General features: G+C 52.1%; 2 protein-coding genes across 7 annotated transcripts in view; one reads left to right on the top strand and one right to left on the bottom strand.

Moving 5' to 3' along the window:
* The window catches only part of GRAMD1B (GRAM domain containing 1B), a 60,182-nt gene extending 51,322 nt beyond the window's left edge, over positions 1–8,860 (top strand). For all 6 annotated transcript variants that reach the window (XM_062014083.1, XM_062014079.1, XM_062014080.1 and 3 more), the window contains 4 exons: positions 67–157; positions 2,183–2,290; positions 3,054–3,171; positions 3,850–8,860. In XM_062014083.1, coding sequence (XP_061870067.1) covers positions 67–157; positions 2,183–2,290; positions 3,054–3,171; positions 3,850–3,939 — 407 coding nt within the window. In that variant the 3' untranslated portion in view covers positions 3,940–8,860. The remainder of the gene's footprint in view (positions 1–66; positions 158–2,182; positions 2,291–3,053; positions 3,172–3,849) is intronic.
* A 738-nt stretch (positions 8,861–9,598) lies between these two features.
* On the bottom strand, positions 9,599–16,549 carry SCN3B (sodium voltage-gated channel beta subunit 3). Its single transcript, XM_062013910.1, has 7 exons — positions 16,543–16,549; positions 16,029–16,406; positions 14,348–14,511; positions 13,177–13,402; positions 12,080–12,218; positions 11,493–11,586; positions 9,599–11,061 (listed from the first exon to the last, which is right to left on the bottom strand). Exons 1-6 carry the CDS (start codon positions 16,547–16,549, stop codon positions 11,523–11,525), a joined length of 978 nt encoding a protein of 325 aa, XP_061869894.1. The 3' UTR covers positions 9,599–11,061; positions 11,493–11,522.
* Between the last annotated feature and the right edge of the window lie 470 nt (positions 16,550–17,019).

Here is a 17,019-nt window from a genome sequence, read left to right as displayed (position 1 = left end):
AGGGGGAAAAGGGTTGCTTTCCCCATCAGATAGCATTTCCTAACTTTTAGGCATTTATCTGCTCAGGTTCCACTCAGACACGGCACATCCCCGAGGAGAGCCCCAGCGGCTTCCACCTGCAGAGTGTCTCCAAGCTGCTCCTTGTCATCAGTTTTGTGTAAGTCATTCTTTTGCTTTCCTTCACACTCTGCCTTTAACAACTTCAGTCTTGTCATGCTTCTGGTGTTCTGTGCCCCTCTGTGCCAGTTTTCCCTCTCTCATATTCCTTCCTGATCCTGAACTTTGTGCAGCACAGAGGGGAGAAAAGCAGTGACAAGCAGAAAAGAATTAAGATTCCCCCTAAATGCCCCATCAGCTGTTCTGTCTGGATCCCAGGCTTTGCCACTGATCTGGCCATGTAGGTTCTGTTACCAGTATCTCTCCTTCCCCCTCAGTTTTGACCTTGTTTTAGCCAAACACAGGCTCTGCAGACCTGTGTGTTTCTGGTCATCTATCCTGTCTGGGACACAGTGCCAAACAGAGTGAGGGGCAGCTGTGCAAGGAGAGGGGAGTCAATACTTGGAAGAAATCCAGCAAGTAGAAAGAGTTTGTAATGTTTATTTCAGGGGCTCAATTTAGAGATTTACAATGACATCTAGAAACTCTGGGCCTTGGTTAATTGAAAACAAGTTATTTAATGTCATCTACTAACAAACTAGTGCTTACCATGGAAGATAACGGTGCAAGGCTCTCTGGGAGCTCCTGTGTCAGCACAGTGGGGCTCAGTGTGAGGAGTCTGGCCACTGCTTCTTTCCTCTGCTCTGGAAAAACCTATTGGGGTCTGCTCCTGGGTGGTGATTGTGATGATAGCATCTCAGAAAGCAGCTGGACTGTTGAGAGATGATTTCTGCAAAATATGGGTAGAAAAACATGAAGCAAGAGAGACTGGCATCACTTCACTGTGTTTGGTTTGGGTCCCTTTTCTGTCACCACCTTTCAGGGGTGCTAGTTTTGTGCTTGGCTGGCTGTGTGCTCAGAGTGAGCTGGGTATGGCCCCCTCTTATCCCTATGGCTGAGTCTCTTTGCCTAAACCCAGGCAAATTTAGTGGTTTTCTGCCTCTTTGGCTGGCAGTAGCTCTGATGTGTTGGTGCTGCAGGGGTTGCTGGGCAGGTGCCACGATGTGGTAGAGTCCAAAGGACCAATCCAGATTTTTTTCATCACCTTTCAGTGAGATGGGAAGAAGCTGAAATTTTTAGACTGAGGCTGCTTTTCAAATTGAGCTCTTGTCTGCATTTTCTTTTCCCATAGGGTTTGCAGCAGCAGCCCAGTTAGGTGCTGTAATGATAAGTAAGGTAATGGAAAGTAATGTAGTGATGAGAATATTGCCTTGTGCTGGCTTGTATCAGCACTGGGGTGGCAGCAGGCCCAGGGCAGGGATTGTGCCCCTGTGCTGGGCCCTGGTGAGGCTGCAGCTCAAGTGCTGTGTTCAGTGTTGGGCACCTCACTGCCAGAAGGGCCAGAGCCAGGCAGCAGAGCTGGGGAAGGGGCTGGACCAGAAGTGTGCTGGGGAGCAGCTGAGGGAATGGAGGTGTTCAGCCTGGAAAAGAGGAGGCTGAGGGGAGACAGAAGCACTCTCTGCAACTCCCTGACAGCCACTCACAATTCCACTATTGCCTGCAGGCCATGGTTACTGTCTGTCCTTCTTGCTTCTCTTCCCACTATTCCTTCCTTCCCTCCTCCCCATGTATCTTCTGCACTGTCTATGAGCTGTCTCTGCCCAGCCCAGTTTCTCCTGTCCTGTGTCTGTCCGTTTCTAACCTGCAGCTGCTCCGTCTTTTCTCTCCCCTGCTCCCATTAGGATCTGTTTCAGGTACTGTCTCTCTCTTTTTTTACCTCTTTACTCTCCCATTTCCCTCCCTTTCTCTGCATTCAGCACCTCTGCTCATCCAACCTGACCTGTCTGATCTGTCATCACTGTCTTTCTGTCTGTCCATCCTCTTTGCTCACACATTTCTCCCACAAGGTGAAGGTTTGGGTTTGGATCATCAGCCTCTTACTCTGTGATTAAATTTCCACTCATACACAGCGTGGACCTGGGCCCCAGACACCTTCTTAAAGCTTTGGGCCTTTTCCCAGGTGTGATTGGCAAACACTGGGCTGAGGAGGTGCTCCTACTAAACCAACTGTTTTCTTGATTTCCAGTCTGGTGCTGCTGGTCATTCTCAATATGATGCTGTTCTACAAACTCTGGATGTTGGAATATACCACCCAGACGCTGACGGCGTGGCAGGGCTTGCGGCTGCAGGAAAGGTACTGTCACACCTACTTGGGAGGTTGTGGCACAGTGGGAGTAGATCTTGTCTCCCAAGTAACAAGTGATAGGACAGGAGGAAATGGCCTCAAATTGTGCCACAGGAGGTTCAGATTGGAGCTGAGGCAGAGCTTTTTCCCTGAGAGGGGTGTCAGCCCCTGTGCCAGGCTGCCCAGGGAGCTGGGGGAGTGCCCAGCCCTGGAGGGATCCCAAAGCCATGGAGCTGAGGTGCTGAGGGCCATGGGGTAGTGGTGGGCTTGGCAGGGTGAGGGGAGGGCTGGGACTCCCCTTAAAGGGCTTTTCAAACTGAAATGATGCTATGTTAGAGAATGCCAAAGCTCTGGGCTGGCTTGTAGAGTGCTTCCTTTTGTGTGAAACAGATGAAGCAGGCGCTTAGCTGAAGCTGCCAGCATTTCCAGAGCTGAAACTGCTGCACAGCTCTCTCAGGAGCAACAGGCAGAGTGGGTGCCACTGCTGCACTAACTGCCCTGGCTATGCTCCTTGCATCACTTAGCTGAGATTTGTTCTTGCTTGGCCCAGCCAAGCCCTCTCTCCTCACCAGACTCACCACTGGCACCACTGGTACCAATTCAGGAAAGAACTAAGCACATTTAAGTGCACTTTTGCTCCAGCAAACCTGCCTCTTGAGAGTGAAAAGGTTGGACAGGAACTGAATACAACCTACATGCTCCCCCAACCCACTTTGCCCCCCCTTGATTGCAGTTTCCCTGCATTCACTCTCGCTCATGTCCTGCCCAACAGGTTACCCCAGTCTCAGACAGAATGGGCCCAGTTACTGGAGTCTCAGCAGAAGTACCACGACTCAGAGCTACAGAAATGGCGTGAGATCATTAAATCCTCAGTGATGCTTCTAGACCAGGTGAGACCACACAGCCACTTACTGCTGGGACCAGAGTCACTGTGTCCTCCCAGCCACCCCTCACAGTCCTCCAGCCTTACCTGGTCCCACTGACCCCCATCAGGTGCATCTCCTCCTCTACCATCTCCCCATAAATCCATCTTCTGATGTGGGCAGCAGATCCCAGGGACACCACAGCTTCTCTGTCACGTCTTACAGGTCGAGGAGAGAATCCTACAGGGCCAAAGACCTTACATTAGCACATCTTGCATACAGTCCTTGGCATCCCAGTTTAGAAAGCAAATGTTTTTAACCTCATCACTAGCTTCACAGGTGGCTCATGTGGATGAGGGAGACACGCTCTGCCAGGGCCCTTCATGGCACGAAGTCAGGGGGTTTGGTAGCCACTGCCCAAAGAGATTGTACCCTGGGCTGCTCAGAACAGAGCTTGTAAATGAAAGCTGCTCTCTTCTCCCCAGTGGAAAGAGCTACTCAGTCTCTGCCTCACCCCTTTTGTGGTGTCTGGGAGAATGGTCTCTCACCAGCCCCGTTTGTACATCCCAGCCCTGGTGCTCCAAAGCCCAGGCCGGTATGGTGGGGGTGCTGTATGTGGGAAAAGGAGGCACCAGGGGGAAGGAAACCTCAAATCACTCTCACCTGTAAGGTAGCATCACAGTGGAGAAATCTCTTGTCTTGCAGATGAAGGATTCCCTAATAAACCTCCAGAATGGCATCGGGTCCCGGGACTTCGGGTCAGATCCAGAGGAGAAACGGAAACGTTTCCACTAACAGGCAGGAATGCAGGAGGCCAGAGGACGGTGTGCAATATGTGTAAATAGGATATATAAATATATATATAAATATATATATACATACAGAATATAAATATATATATTATATACAGATTTTAAGAGAAAAACAAAAAGCCTACGTATCGAGAGGAAGGAGTGACCTCCAACACTGGCTGAACTGGAGCGTCTCGGCGGTAGCGTGGTGTTTGGGAGGGCTGTGCTCTCCCAGCACTGAGGTGTGTGCTCAGGGGCACGCCTGAGTGCTCTCCCCTGGGTCCCTGCACCACTTGTGTAATATTCCTGGCTGTCTGTTTGTCTGTCTGTCAGTTTTGTTTTTGTTGTTTCAAAGGGAAACATCAGAGTGAGTGCCCCCCCCACCCCAAACCCCCTCCCTGTGCATGAAGGTCGCTGATTGACTGTATTTATTTATACATACAAAGGGGATACTGTCAACTTTCTTACCTTGCTGGCTTCAGGGCAGAGAGGTTTTGGCAATCCCTGTCAATCCCTTACAAAGCTATTCTGCAGTTGGAGAAGAGGCCTCCCAGAAGAGTTGCTGTAGGTCTGTAGAGAGCAGATCTCAGTGGCCGTCGCCTTCTTGGAGCAGAAATGACAATGTGCTGTTGGCCAGCCTGGTTCAGAGAGCAAAGCACAGAATGTAAATGAGCTGACATGCTTTCTCCAAGCACTGGTTTGCTGCCTACTGCTAGGCAATTAATAGCCCAGGGTGGTGGCTTGTGGATGGAGGAGAGCCTCACTGCAGAAATCCCGTTTCTGTTCCGTTTGACAGTGTCCCCTTTACACTCTCTGTAGTTCTCTGCTTTCTGTGTGCTTGGGCCCCTGCCATTAAGCCATCCCTGTGCTGATCAGTGCTGAAAGGGCAACCACCTGTGGCCCAGCTTCAAAACAACCCCAAATCAGTATTTATTTGCACCCACTCCTGCTTCCTTGCTCAGCAAACCTCTCTCCTGCCCCTGGTCTGTGAGACTGTTCTGCTTGTACCACCTAAACCTTCCCTTGGCTTACAAACTTGGCAGGAAAACATTAGGGAGAAAAAGAACAGCCACCTTTGCTTCACTGGCATAGTATACAGCAACCAGGCCTGGGGAAGTGCAGGAGAGGCTAGGAAGGGTCATGGGGACCAAAGAAGGGACTGTCAGTGGTGGCAGGATGCATCTGGAGGGATGTCCAGGCTGTGAGAAATCTGACAGGTCTCTCTCATCAGCTGGAGAGCGAAGCCTTTGCTCTGTAAGAAAATCAGGTGGTAGAGCTGTTTTAAAAAGACAACACCCACTTGTACATGTTCTGGGGGATAATTCCTGACTCCTGTTGGCAGCCAGGTGAGGGAGGAGGGGCAGCGAGGCTGCGGGGCACCAAACGCCACCGAGACTTTCTCTTCTTACCCAGGCAGGCAGATCAGGTGATCTGTGAGGCCCTCAATGTCCAGCTTGGTCAAGAGCAGGACTCTGCACCTTCTGAGTGGCAGGAGGGAGTCAGCTCCATATTCCCTGTGCAGTTCTAGCTTGTGTGTTGTCTCTGGCTCCAGCAAGCGCTGAGAAGGGACACAAGGGTAACTGGTCTTTGCATCACTGTACCAGGAACTCTCACCCACAGCTGTGTGACAAAGTGGAGGCTAAAGAAAACCCTCACAAGCTCCTGCTTGTGCATTCCAGTGAGGGAAAGGTGGTGGCTGTAGCAGTAACCCCCTGATTCCTCCCAGCCCTGCCTACAGTCTTCACAACCACACACTGAACACGTGTCTTGCAGAAGACTCAGATTTGGAGCACAGATGAAGACAGGTTATCAAAGACATTTCAGAGTGTGAAAGCAAGGTACCACTGGGGAGTCTGTGCCTTGGCACCTAGAGAGTAACATGTATTTATGACTATTTATTTAATTTAATGCTGCTGACTACTGTACTGCTCCCTGACTTTTCTCCAGGGAGGCTGCTGAAATGGCTACTGTACAATGAAACTGAGGTGCTAGTGCCTAGGAAGGGCATTGTGCAGCTCCTCTCGGGACAGGAGGGCCCTGACTCCCCACTGGCCAGGAGTTCTGCTTCCCCATTAGTCACTCCCACACTTACTGAGCATGGAAAAATCCCCTGCTGCCCACCTCTCCCCTTTTCTGGAATTCAATTCCAAGCACCAAGAAAGAACAGAGAGGAAGCCCTGTACTTGCCACCTTGCCTGTGCCAGAGGAGAAAAGAGGCCACATCTTGAAGAAATGTGGAATGTGTGTCCTCAGCCAGCTGACCAGGAGGGTTTTGTACACAGACAGATGTAACCCAGCAAGAGGCAGAGGAACCCACCTGTCTGGAGAGGATGGAAGAGAAATACCAGTGATCAGAGTTAGTTTCTTGTCAATTTCACATTCTCTTGCTAGTTATGGAGGTGAGAAGTCCATTCACTCACCTGTGCATCCCTCTTCCTCTGCATTGCCATCACGTTGGGCTCTGGGTGTTCTCACTGATGCAGTTTACTCAGGCCTGGCTCTGGAGTCAGAGGCCACGTTTGCCTTCAGGCTGGGTTTAGTGTTCACCTGATAAAGAGCTGCTTTCTCTTTCAATAAGGAGCATAAGATGGTGGCCACTAAGCAGAGCTTTGGACCTGCAGTGTCCTCCAGAGCAAGGAAGGTTCCTCTCAGAGGCCTTAGGCTTCTTTTTCTCCTTGTTGACTTTCTTTTTGGCACTTGGCAGCAAGTCTGGCTTCGAGTTGGGTAGGATTCGTGATATTTTATTGCCTCTTAATTTATCACAGTAGTAATAAAAGAGGAAAAAAGCAAGCTGTTAAGGGAAAACCCACAATGCCACTAAAGGTGAGGTGAGGGCTTCAGCAAAACTCTGGCATGTTTACACCTAGATGCCTTCTCTAGAGGGCTACTGCAGCTGTGCCCCAGTCACCAGATTGACTCCACCTGCAGCCATAGACAATTTGGACCTGTTACTTTACATTTGCTGGAGAAGTAAGTAATGCTTTCTAGGAACTGCCTGAATAATGTTATAGGAGTTATACTTCTGCCTTGCCTAAGCAGTCATCACCACAGCCAAGTCAGAGCTGGGATGCTGCTGTTAGGGTTTCTCTTCTTTCTGTGCTTACCTGGCGCTGTTCAGCCTGGAGAAGGGACCTCAGCAATGCTGATCAATACCCAAAGGGTGGAGGTCAAAGGATGAGGCCAGTCTTTTTACTTCAGTGCCCTGTGACAGGACAAGGGGTAATGGGCACAAGCTGGAACACAGAAAGTTCCCCTGGAACACAAGTAGGAATTTGTTTGGTGTTGGTCAGAAGCCAACCACTTCCCAATGTAGAGGTGGGACTTTCTGGTCCCACAGCATGTGGAAGAGCAGAGTCAGTGACACCTGCTTGAGAGCAGCTGCTGCCATCCACAGCTCTGCACAGCCCAGTGCTTGCTGCTGAGCTCCAAAGGGATCTTTCCTCCAGGATCTCTGCCAGCCTGACTGCCACTCCTGTCTTTTGTGGCACAGCCACGTGGACTCTGGCTTCACCTTCTCAGACAGTCTCAGCATTAGTTACAGTACCCAGCAGGGCTTTGCTTAAAACAATGCTCAGAGACTCTTGAACCAAAGCATCTGAGGTGAGTGGCTCCCAGAACACTGGTGGAGCTCCGGAGAGGTGTCTGTGCAGCCCCTCTGGCCCCTTCCCCTGCCCAGCATGCTCTGCCTCCCTCTGCTTTGCAGCCTCTACAGCACGAGTCTCGCTGTGCCATAACGCCTTCCTTTCTCTAGATGTGTGCTGGGCAAACGCTCTCCTCGGGTCGTGGAGACGGTTTGTGTCCCACTGCCAGCAGCTGGCAGGGGCTGTGCCGTGCCCTCCTCTCCCAGGGGCTCCTATGGCTTTTCCCTCCTCCCTCCCACCTTTGCTGCCAGACAATCATCCCCCGTGGCGCAGATGGCCTGGCCTGGTGCTGTCCCTGCTTGCCTTTCCTCGCTGCAGTCTGTGTGCTCTTTTAAGTGAATGTGGGTTATTTTATTCCTTATTTTTTTCAGTAGGGAAAAGGATTCCCTTCAGCTGAAGGGATGATATTTGCACATGGCTCAGGGAGGAACCTCCTCTGGCCGTTTCTGTTACCTCACTCATTCAGGCCAATTCCATTGCTAATGTTAAATGGCCACCTTCCCCATCCCTCCCTCCCAGAATAGTTAGGGAAGGAAACCAAGGCACAGCTCAGGTTCTAGAGCCGTTTGGTCCCGTCTGTTTCGGCCCAACCTGCCCCAGCAGCGTGAGGATTTGGGAGAGTGGCAACTTCATCCAGCAAAGAGGTGGAGCCTGTGCCACGGGCGCGTCATTCCCCACCTTGCCAAGCCCACCTCCCTCGCAGCAGCACTTCCCAGCTCTGGAATCACTCACCTGGCTCTTGGCCCGACGAGGTCAGGAGGTTGGGAGGAGCAGCAGAACCGTGGCAGCGTTACAACCGCTCCGGACTGGCATCGTGTGGCTGTGGCACCTCTGGGATGTTCCCGTTCTCACGCCGCTCGTCTCCCACCACGTGCTCCAGGGCTGGACGGAGCTGCTAAAAACCTGGAGCGTGTTCTCCCCACCCCAGGCCCTGGATCCCGCGCCCCTGGCTGCTCTGGGAGCCACAGACTGAAGGAGGACAGAGGCAGCGGGTCGTACCATCACCTCTGGGCACGTGCCACCCGCCTGGCTTCCACAGCCTGAGCCTGCAGTGCTGAGGTGAACTCCAGGGAGGGTGGGCAGTGAGGGGAGGGACCGTGGGTTTGTTCTAGGAGTTGTTTAACTGTCACAAGCTTTGCGCTGTGCGCAACAGGCGATAAAATGATACTGAAACTTACCTGCTAGAACCTAGGAACTGTCAGGGCACGCAGCCAAACCTTACTGTAAAGTAGCTAGTACCATGGAAGTACGGTATAAATTAAACAACAAAGCTATCAAACAGCAGGACTCGTGAGTGCTTTGTTCTTTTTATTACCTTGCCTAGTCTAAAGTCTCTTGTGTCATTTCCAAACATGGAGAGGCTCTTCTCCGAGAGCAGCCGGGACCGTCTCCTCCGGGACACCGCCTGCCTCTCACACCACCCTGCCAACAGCCCCGTCTGCTTTTGGTTTTCATGTTTTCTGCCAGAATCTTGAGCAAAACCGTGACACCATTTTCTCCTGCCTAGAAACAACCCAAAGGAACAGTCACATCTGTGTGTAGGAGCAGGGAGAGTGAAGGATGTGTCCACAAAAGCGCGTCTTGAGCAGCTGTGCGTGAGACAGGAGGTGTGGGACTGCAGGACGGCCCTTCCTTACCACCCCAGGTAGCTCTCACAGAGTTCTCAGCTTTACTCCTTTTTCTTGACTTATGAACACCAGAGGGTTATCAATTGCTGTGGGTTTAGAGTCAGGATCAGGCTCCAAATTGCCCTGAGGCCAGGCAGATTGGCCTGGGATAAATGAAGCCCTCCGGCTGAATCAGCAGTGGTTTTCTCCCCCCACTTGGCTATTAGGTGTTAAGGAACCCAGCCTCCAAGTGTGCTTCATCTGGAAAGCGTGCCCAGGGTGCCAGGCTTGGCTCTGGGCTGGCGAGTGATCCTGCTGGGAAGACTGGCTGCATGGTAGTAGTTTACTAAAGCTGACACCCACGCTAAGAAAGGGAACTTGAACAACTGCCAGTTAGAAAGCTGGCCTGGCCCTGACTCACGGAGTGATTTCTGTGATTTCAGCAACACATAAAAAGCAGCAGAACAAAGCAGAGGAGACCCCATGGGAAGCATGCCTTGGGTCACAAGCACTTGGGAACTACTTAGAAGCAGTCAGTGTAGCAAAATTAGTCAATTGGTGCAAGCAGCACAGGCTCCATTGCAGCAGGGATGTAACAACATCTGGCATAGGAAGAAAACACTTCTCCCCGCTTTGTCTTAAGGTACAGTTCCACCCCCAACCACGTTTCTGCCTTTTTTTCCTCCCTTCCCTGTAATCCCAGCTGTTGAGCTCAGCTGAGGCCAGAAACCAAAGGTGACCCTGCTCCAGCCACTACATCTGAAAAGGTAAGCTTGCACAGTGGTGGATCCTTTACTTGAGTGGTGACTACCCAAACCAGTCACTAATTACAAGACAAAAATCACGAGGAACAAGGAAAAGTGAGGCTTTTGCTGCCCATCCCTCTAGATGGAGCCATGCTACAGCATGAGGCGGCCAGTGCCCTAGGAAAGCACTGCTGTGTGACACAGGTGGCCCTCCCCTGCCTGGCCTCTGCAGCCACACTCCCTCTGCCTGCCTGCTGGCATGGGGCTGCCTGCCTGCCTTTCAGGGCTTTCCCCAGGAGGAGAGCCGTGTACCTTCTGCTACTGCTCTCCTGCTGCTGCAGAAGGCGGCTCTGCGGGCTCTCCCTCCCCTGTGCCTGAGCAGCACCTGCTCTGCAAAGCAAACCAAGAACTACCCATTCTGACACTTGCTAAATGAAAGGGATCAGGGGAGGAAGGGGATTCTTAGTCTTACATCCTCGTGCCTCCCAATGCAGGAGTGCTTCAGGGTCTGTATTCTCAGTTCCCTCCTTCAGAAGCAAGTGTGAGCATGGCACAGGGACTCACCCTTCTAGTAGTCTCACATTTTGAACAGTTCTAGTGTGTGACAGTCCTCATCCTGCTCTGCCTGTGCGGGGGCAGCCCAATGCCCAATGTGCCAAGCAATAACCACTTATTAAATTCTTCCCATTTTAACGCTGGTCAGGACTGCTTGGGTTGTAATATATGGTGGAACATCCCCCTAAGCTGGCCTCATTCCCAGTTACAGGTCAGAGTAACAAGACAGACATACATGCCCTTTACCTCTGCAATGGAGAGCTAGCATATTTAGCAAATCAAGGTGGTGACAGCAGCTAAGAAATGACACTTAACATTTACGAAGGCATGGGACTAAAAGTAGGGAAGGAGCCGTGCTGCCCACACCCCTTTGCCCTTTGCTCAGCATGCTTCAACAGAAGAGTCCTTTAGCAAGTGGGCTGGCAGCTCAGTATGGAGCCATGAGGCCAAAGTCAAGGCTGTACAGAGTCCAAGGCAAATGGAAGAGAATTTACACTTCCCCGTGTCTCCTCCCGACGGCGCAGAGCTCCCCCTCAAACCTGGCCGGCGTGACGCAGTCCTTCTGTCTTCAGAGCCCCTGCAAGGGAGAGAATTCCTCTTGGAGCACTTCCTGGAGTGAGGATCAGGATCTAGTTGACATGGTAACTGACAGGATGTGAACCAGCCTTTAAAAGATCTGGATTTCTGGTCTTTTTGTGCACAGAGTCCTTCCTAGTGGATGTTTCCTTTGGAGACAGTGCCTGAGCACAGCTGCTGTCTGCAGGGGACAGGGACTGCCCACAGCAACGTGCAAAGGAGCAGTTGCACCGTGGCCTGAAAGGGAGTGTGTGTGTTGGTTAGAGCTTTCAAGCATGATTAGTACACCCACCATCTAAAGACAGCCTGTAGTGCTTCCAAGGTCACTCCAAAGGAGCAGGGCCAGGCTCCAGGAGTCTGCCAGCCACCTTTTCTCAGGCCTAACCCACTGCAGGAAGGCTGCGAGGCTGGGACAGTTTCCTCATGGCCTACCTGGTGCCGTTCGTTCCGCTGGCGCCTCTGCTATTCCTCGACAGGCACGGCGCAGTTTTCCTTGTTCTCTGATGGAATTGCAAGATAGTCTGTCCTGTAGGTGGAGGGAGGAGGAAAGCATAACCTCAGGTGCTGCCCTGCAAAGACCTGTGTGGGTCCTTTCCCCCTTGCAGAGACACCCAGTGCTTGTAAGAATCATTAAGGTAACAAATGTCACCCATGGAAGGTGCTGACAGCAGGGCACTCTCCTCAGGATAGTCAGGATCAGACACTGAGTCTTCTCTGGCTGTACAATCCCACATTACAGCCTTCCTACTGGGAACAAAGAGCACCTTTATCTGAGCCAAGGATGTAGAAAGATGGGAATGAGACAGTACAAAACTGGGAACATCTCTGCTGTGAGTCAGCCTTGGGAATACCCTGCACTATGGGCAGGGAGCTGCAAGTGCACTGGCTCTTTGGTTACTCCCAAACATTGCAATGGCTTCAGCTAGGAATGTGCCAGTAGCAAAGCTGGGTCTCCTGGCAGCATGGACTGGGCTGAGACACGTGGAGAAGCCCCTCAGAAGAGTTGGCATCACACTTACGCGCTTTCCTGGGCAGCCTCCTCTGCCTTGGAGACTTTCCTGTAGCAATAGACCATTTCTATCAGGAGCCACAAGGTGAGGAAGACCAGCAGAATATACATCATGATTTCCGAGATGACTGAGGTGAAGTCCTCTCCAGCTGTTGAGGAAATGATCTCTCATCACTCACGTGCAGCTGTGGGAGCAGGGCAGCCTTCCCCCCCTCCAGTCACCCTTCCTAACCCTCCCTGCCACAGATACCCTGATGCCACTGCACTGTGAGGGGTCAAAAGCAGGATTTGCCAGCAGTGATCCCAGGGGAATCAGACATGCACAAGCCTGTCTGTGTCTGTCATTCCCTGTGCCACCCACACACTCCTGAGGAGTGCTCCCCGTTGGCCTCTCTCCCCCTCTCACTCCGTTGCCTTTCTGCATCCTGCTTGCTGCTGTTACTCAACTGCACGGTGCCACCAGTGATCTGGCAGAGATCAAACCACTAAGATGCTTGTTGGGGTAGAAGGGAAGACACAGCAGAAAAGGATGAGGGCTAAAAGCTCCTGTTGCTTTCTGAAGAGAACAGCACAGTGTCCACTGACAGAATTCTAACGAGCCGGGATTTCAGCACTGAGCTGAGCAAAAGCAAGAAAGGCTGGGGAGCAGTGCAAGGGAAAGGAGGGACTGGGAGAGGGTGGAAGCAAGAGACCAATATCAAAATGGAGAATGAGTTGTTCCAGGAGGGAGGGGGTGGAAGCAAGGAGGCAGCTGCTGTGGGTACCCTGGGAAGGGCTGTGCTGCAGAGGCCTGGAGCTGACAGGGGAGAAGCTGGGGTTCTGAGCAGAGAAACTGGAAAGCTCTGCTTGCTTCTTGAGTCTGCCCAGCTGTTGCCCCAGCCTGCCAAGCTTATTGTACCTTCCCACATCCCCACACAACCACTGACAAATGACTCAAACACAATGCAGGTCTGAGCCCTGCTCAGTGTCTGCGGTGGGCAAAGACAGGCACAATTAACCTGTCAGCTCGGTCTCCCCTCTCCTGCAGTGCCATGAAAAACTCTACCCCTGGATGACAACCCCCACAGCAAATTGAGACACAAGACATGTTGTGGCAGTGCTACATACCCTCCTCCACCACGGTGAGGTGGATCTTCCGGGAGCTGGTGAAGAGAGGCCGGTGGATCTCGAACTCAAACTCCCGGGTGATGTTACAGGTGTAGATCCCTGAATCGTTCAGGGTCACATTTAACACAGTGATGGACACATCCTGCATGTCTTTACTCCCATTCCACTGTAACCGGCCACTGAAGCGGCTTGGGAATTCATGGTTCATTTTCCTGTACTCATAGATCTGTGAGGGAAGGTGGGAGAGTGTTCTGGTTAATCACTGACAGCACAGCACATGCAAGCAAAAGCATCATCCTCTAGCTACACACATGTACATTCTGGGCTTCCTTAGCAACTGAGATCATGCAGCCTTTGGTCACTGCATGTAAGATAATCGTTCAGGCCTGATCTCTCACAGGTTCCTGGCTGACCAGAGTCTCCATCATTAACCTGCCCACCTCAGCTCGCTTTTGTTTGCAGCCTTTGGGTTGCAGATGTACACCCCAGGTCACTGCAAACGAATTCCCATCTCCTTCCTTCACGAGGTCCCTTCAGTTCTCAGAAGGCAGGAGAATATTTGTCGCTTTGCCTGGCCTTGCTCAACAGTGATGAAGTGCAACCACCAATCTGACGCTTCATACTCTGATAAAATCACTAGGCAGAAGTGTGTGCACTCAGCCTTTATCTTATTGTCCATGTCACCGTTCTGTCCCCAGTTCCAGTTGCCCCTCGTCTGTATGAGTCCTATTTTGATTCACTCTGAAAGCGAATTCTAGCTTCTCCCGACAGAGATTCACAGCAACTGACAGCAATTCCCTCCACAGTCCCCCTGCTGCCTTCTCTGAGGCAAAATGTGGTAAATCCTGTCCTGCAGATTTATCAGAACCAAATTTAACCTCCCAAGAACAGCTTGGGGATTCAGAAGTGACATGGATGTCTGCAGCTTGGAGTCTCCTCTGTGATATGACAGCAGCCTGCTGGCCATTCACACAGACTTTAAGGAAGAACATGGCAGGTTTTGTATTTGTGGGTCCCTCTCTTTCCCTTGTAGAGTCTTCCTTGGGGCTCCTGCCACAGGACAAGCTTACACCCTCAGAAACACCTTTTGGCTTCTCCCACAGGAGCTCACTGGACTGTATTTCACAGTAAGACCTATGAAAGCAAGGGCTCAGCTGCTAAACATACATACAGGTTCATCTTTTCCACCCTCTGGCCTGTAGAACCATTCCACCACTGTGCTAGCTGTGACCTCTTCCCTCTTCATGCAGGAAATGCAGAGTAGCTTCATGTGTGTTCCTTGGACAGCCTCTGTCTCTGATGGGACTTCAACACATACTGCAGAACAAAAACCAGCTAGGGAGAAGGAGCAGCAGAGAAGACAGAATTAGAGAGACATCCCTCATCCCCATCTTGGCATTTATGATCACATCAGCCCCAACAGAAAACATTTTCATTTGTTACTGGCAGTGCTCTGGCAACAGGTGAGTCTCAAATGACAAATTTTACCAAGCTGCCTTCTCTGAGACATAAATAATTCATGAGAACTAACAGAGGGTGATCCCTTCACACTGATTCTCCTCTCCAGCACTTCCTTTGCCACAACTTTCATTTTTCCTGTAGTAATTAATGCCACTTTAGAGACATTGTTTGTTCTCTCCCATGCATGCTGAGCACACTCCTGGTACAGGAGCAATTCCAGTCTGCAGTGAGGGAAAGCCCAGAATCTGAGTGTCAAGGAACACGGTCTGGGTGTTTTAATCAACGTGCTCAAAACAAACTGGGAGGATTTGCCTGGGTTTCAGTTCCTGGGTTTCATAAGCAGTACTGGGAACCAACAGGCTTGGGCTTGAGTACGTTTGGCAGCAGGAAGGGTTATTGATTTTACATGCATTCCCATTCAAAATGCTTCCAAATCACATCTGTGCTAACATCAGCCACTATAAACTGCTGCTCTCCCCAGCGAGACAGAAATCCGTGTCTGTGAAGCTACATAACTCGATAAGAAAAGGAACGCTCCAGCACGGCATCTCAGACTAAATCCCTGCTGACATTTGCCCCCTGGGCTAAACAAGGCTGGGTTCTGTCTGTCCAAAGCTGTCTCAAAGCCTAGAGTTTAGCTTGCTGGAGATGCTGACTTTGCTGGCTGCTCCCTCCTCCCCAGCCCCTGAGATGCCATTAACCCGCTCTCCCAAGCACCCAACGTTCCCGGGACTGATCCTGGAAAGAGCCAGATTCCAGTTCTCCCGTACTACTGGGTAGCACCAGCTTTCTGGGAGAAATAAGGAAGTAGCTACCAATTGTGCTTCACTGTGGTTAAATGAGCTGTGTACACGCAGAAACGCACCCACACACTCAGCTGTAGGTATCTGTGCACATCAAACGCAGCTGCATTGCCAAAACTAACCAACCTTGTCTTGCTCACAGAAGAAAAACTGTAACTGCCATAAATGATTGACTCTGATATGTGTAGCCCACATGGAAAACCAGCAGGCACATGCACTGCTTAACGGTTTGCACATCCTCCCTGAGGCACCTCAACACCTAAATTACACTGCAAATCTCAAAACAACAGCGACTGGGAAGCAGTAAACAACTTGTCTGATATTAAAGCACATGCTTTGAGCCGTGAGTCTGCTTAGCAGGAAGGTGTTTTGTCTGCTCGTATGAACTCCATTACGGTCACGCTAACTCTGCGTGAATGCCCTCTCCTTCCCCGTAAACACAAAAGCCACTTGGAAGGCTGTTCCTCACGGCAGCGTTGAGGGAACCCTGCTCAGAACAGCGGGGCTGTAAGGAGGCATCCCGCGAGAGGCAATCACCACGTTTGGTGAAGAACCCGCCTGAGGACAGGAAGGAATGGAAGCACCTACCCCAGACGACCAACGCGACCGAAGATGCACAAACCAGCCTTGGCAGCACAGCAGCCATTGTTCCCAGCCAGGCGCTAGTCCCAACCCTGCGAAAGAAGCTCTTCGCTGCTCCGCTTCGTCTCCGCGGACTCCGCGCAACAGGATGCCCGGGGCTGCCTCTGGCTCCGCTGCGCTGGGCTCCGAGCTGCCGGCGGCGGGTGGGCGGCAGGCGGCGGGGGCCGGGCCGGCAGCACCGCGGACAGCTCCGGCGCGCCGCGCCCCGCCCGGCCCGGCCCGGCGGCAGCAGGTGGCACCGGAGCCGCGGCGCTTCGCTCCGCGCCCGCCCGGGCTGCGCGGGGACGGACGGAGGCGCGGAGGGATGCGCGGAGGGATGGAGGGCTGCGCGGGGGCGCGGCCGCTATCGTCTGCGCCCAGCCCAGCCTAAGCCCAGGCGGGGGGCACGGCGGGCATGCGCGGCAGCTTCCCTTCCTCCCTTTCCTCCTCTTCCTCCTTCACTCCTCAGCCTCGGCCCTACCCGGCATGGCTAATCCCTCGGCGCTGGCTAGAGGAGATGGAGAGGGGGGATATCAGCCTCCCAAATACCCCCATGGGGTTAGAAATGCGTGTGTCTAATTATCCAGACAGGGTCACAGAAAGGCCTCCCCTCCGCCTCTAATGAGTTTAATACTAATGTTTGCACAGCCTGGAAGGTCACAGTTGGAGATACTGGGAAATCATCTCTCCTCATGTTCCATTCGGATTCCTGGGAGTTTAATGCCAGCAGCAGGCTGGGCTTTCTCTTGGACTGGGGCCACCGTGCCCCGAAGGGCTTCTCCAACTTTGAAGGTCACAGTGGACACAGGGAAAAATGAAGTGCTTATTAACTCTCTTTTTAAAGCATCTACTCTGATGGCAGCTCAATAAACAGCACAATCTATTGAACTAAACCTGACCAACCCCATCAGAGCTCGACACGCAAGGTGCCTGAACTCGGCAGCGCAGACGGCCCAGA

The sequence above is a fragment of the Colius striatus genome, chromosome 23 (assembly GCF_028858725.1).
Source record: "Colius striatus isolate bColStr4 chromosome 23, bColStr4.1.hap1, whole genome shotgun sequence".
NCBI lineage: Eukaryota > Metazoa > Chordata > Aves > Coliiformes > Coliidae > Colius > Colius striatus.
This window is presented reverse-complemented; position numbering and strand designations above follow the sequence as displayed.

Excerpts from the sequence above, each read along its gene's own strand:
- SCN3B (XM_062013910.1), bottom strand. Across the intron at positions 13,403-14,347 it reads AGGGTGGAAAAGATGAACCT|ATCTATGAGTACAGGAAAAT; the intron begins GTATGTATGTTT and ends CTTCCCTCACAG. Across the intron at positions 11,587-12,079 it reads GAGGCTGCCCAGGAAAGCGC|GACAGACTATCTTGCAATTC; the intron begins GTAAGTGTGATG and ends CTCCACCTACAG.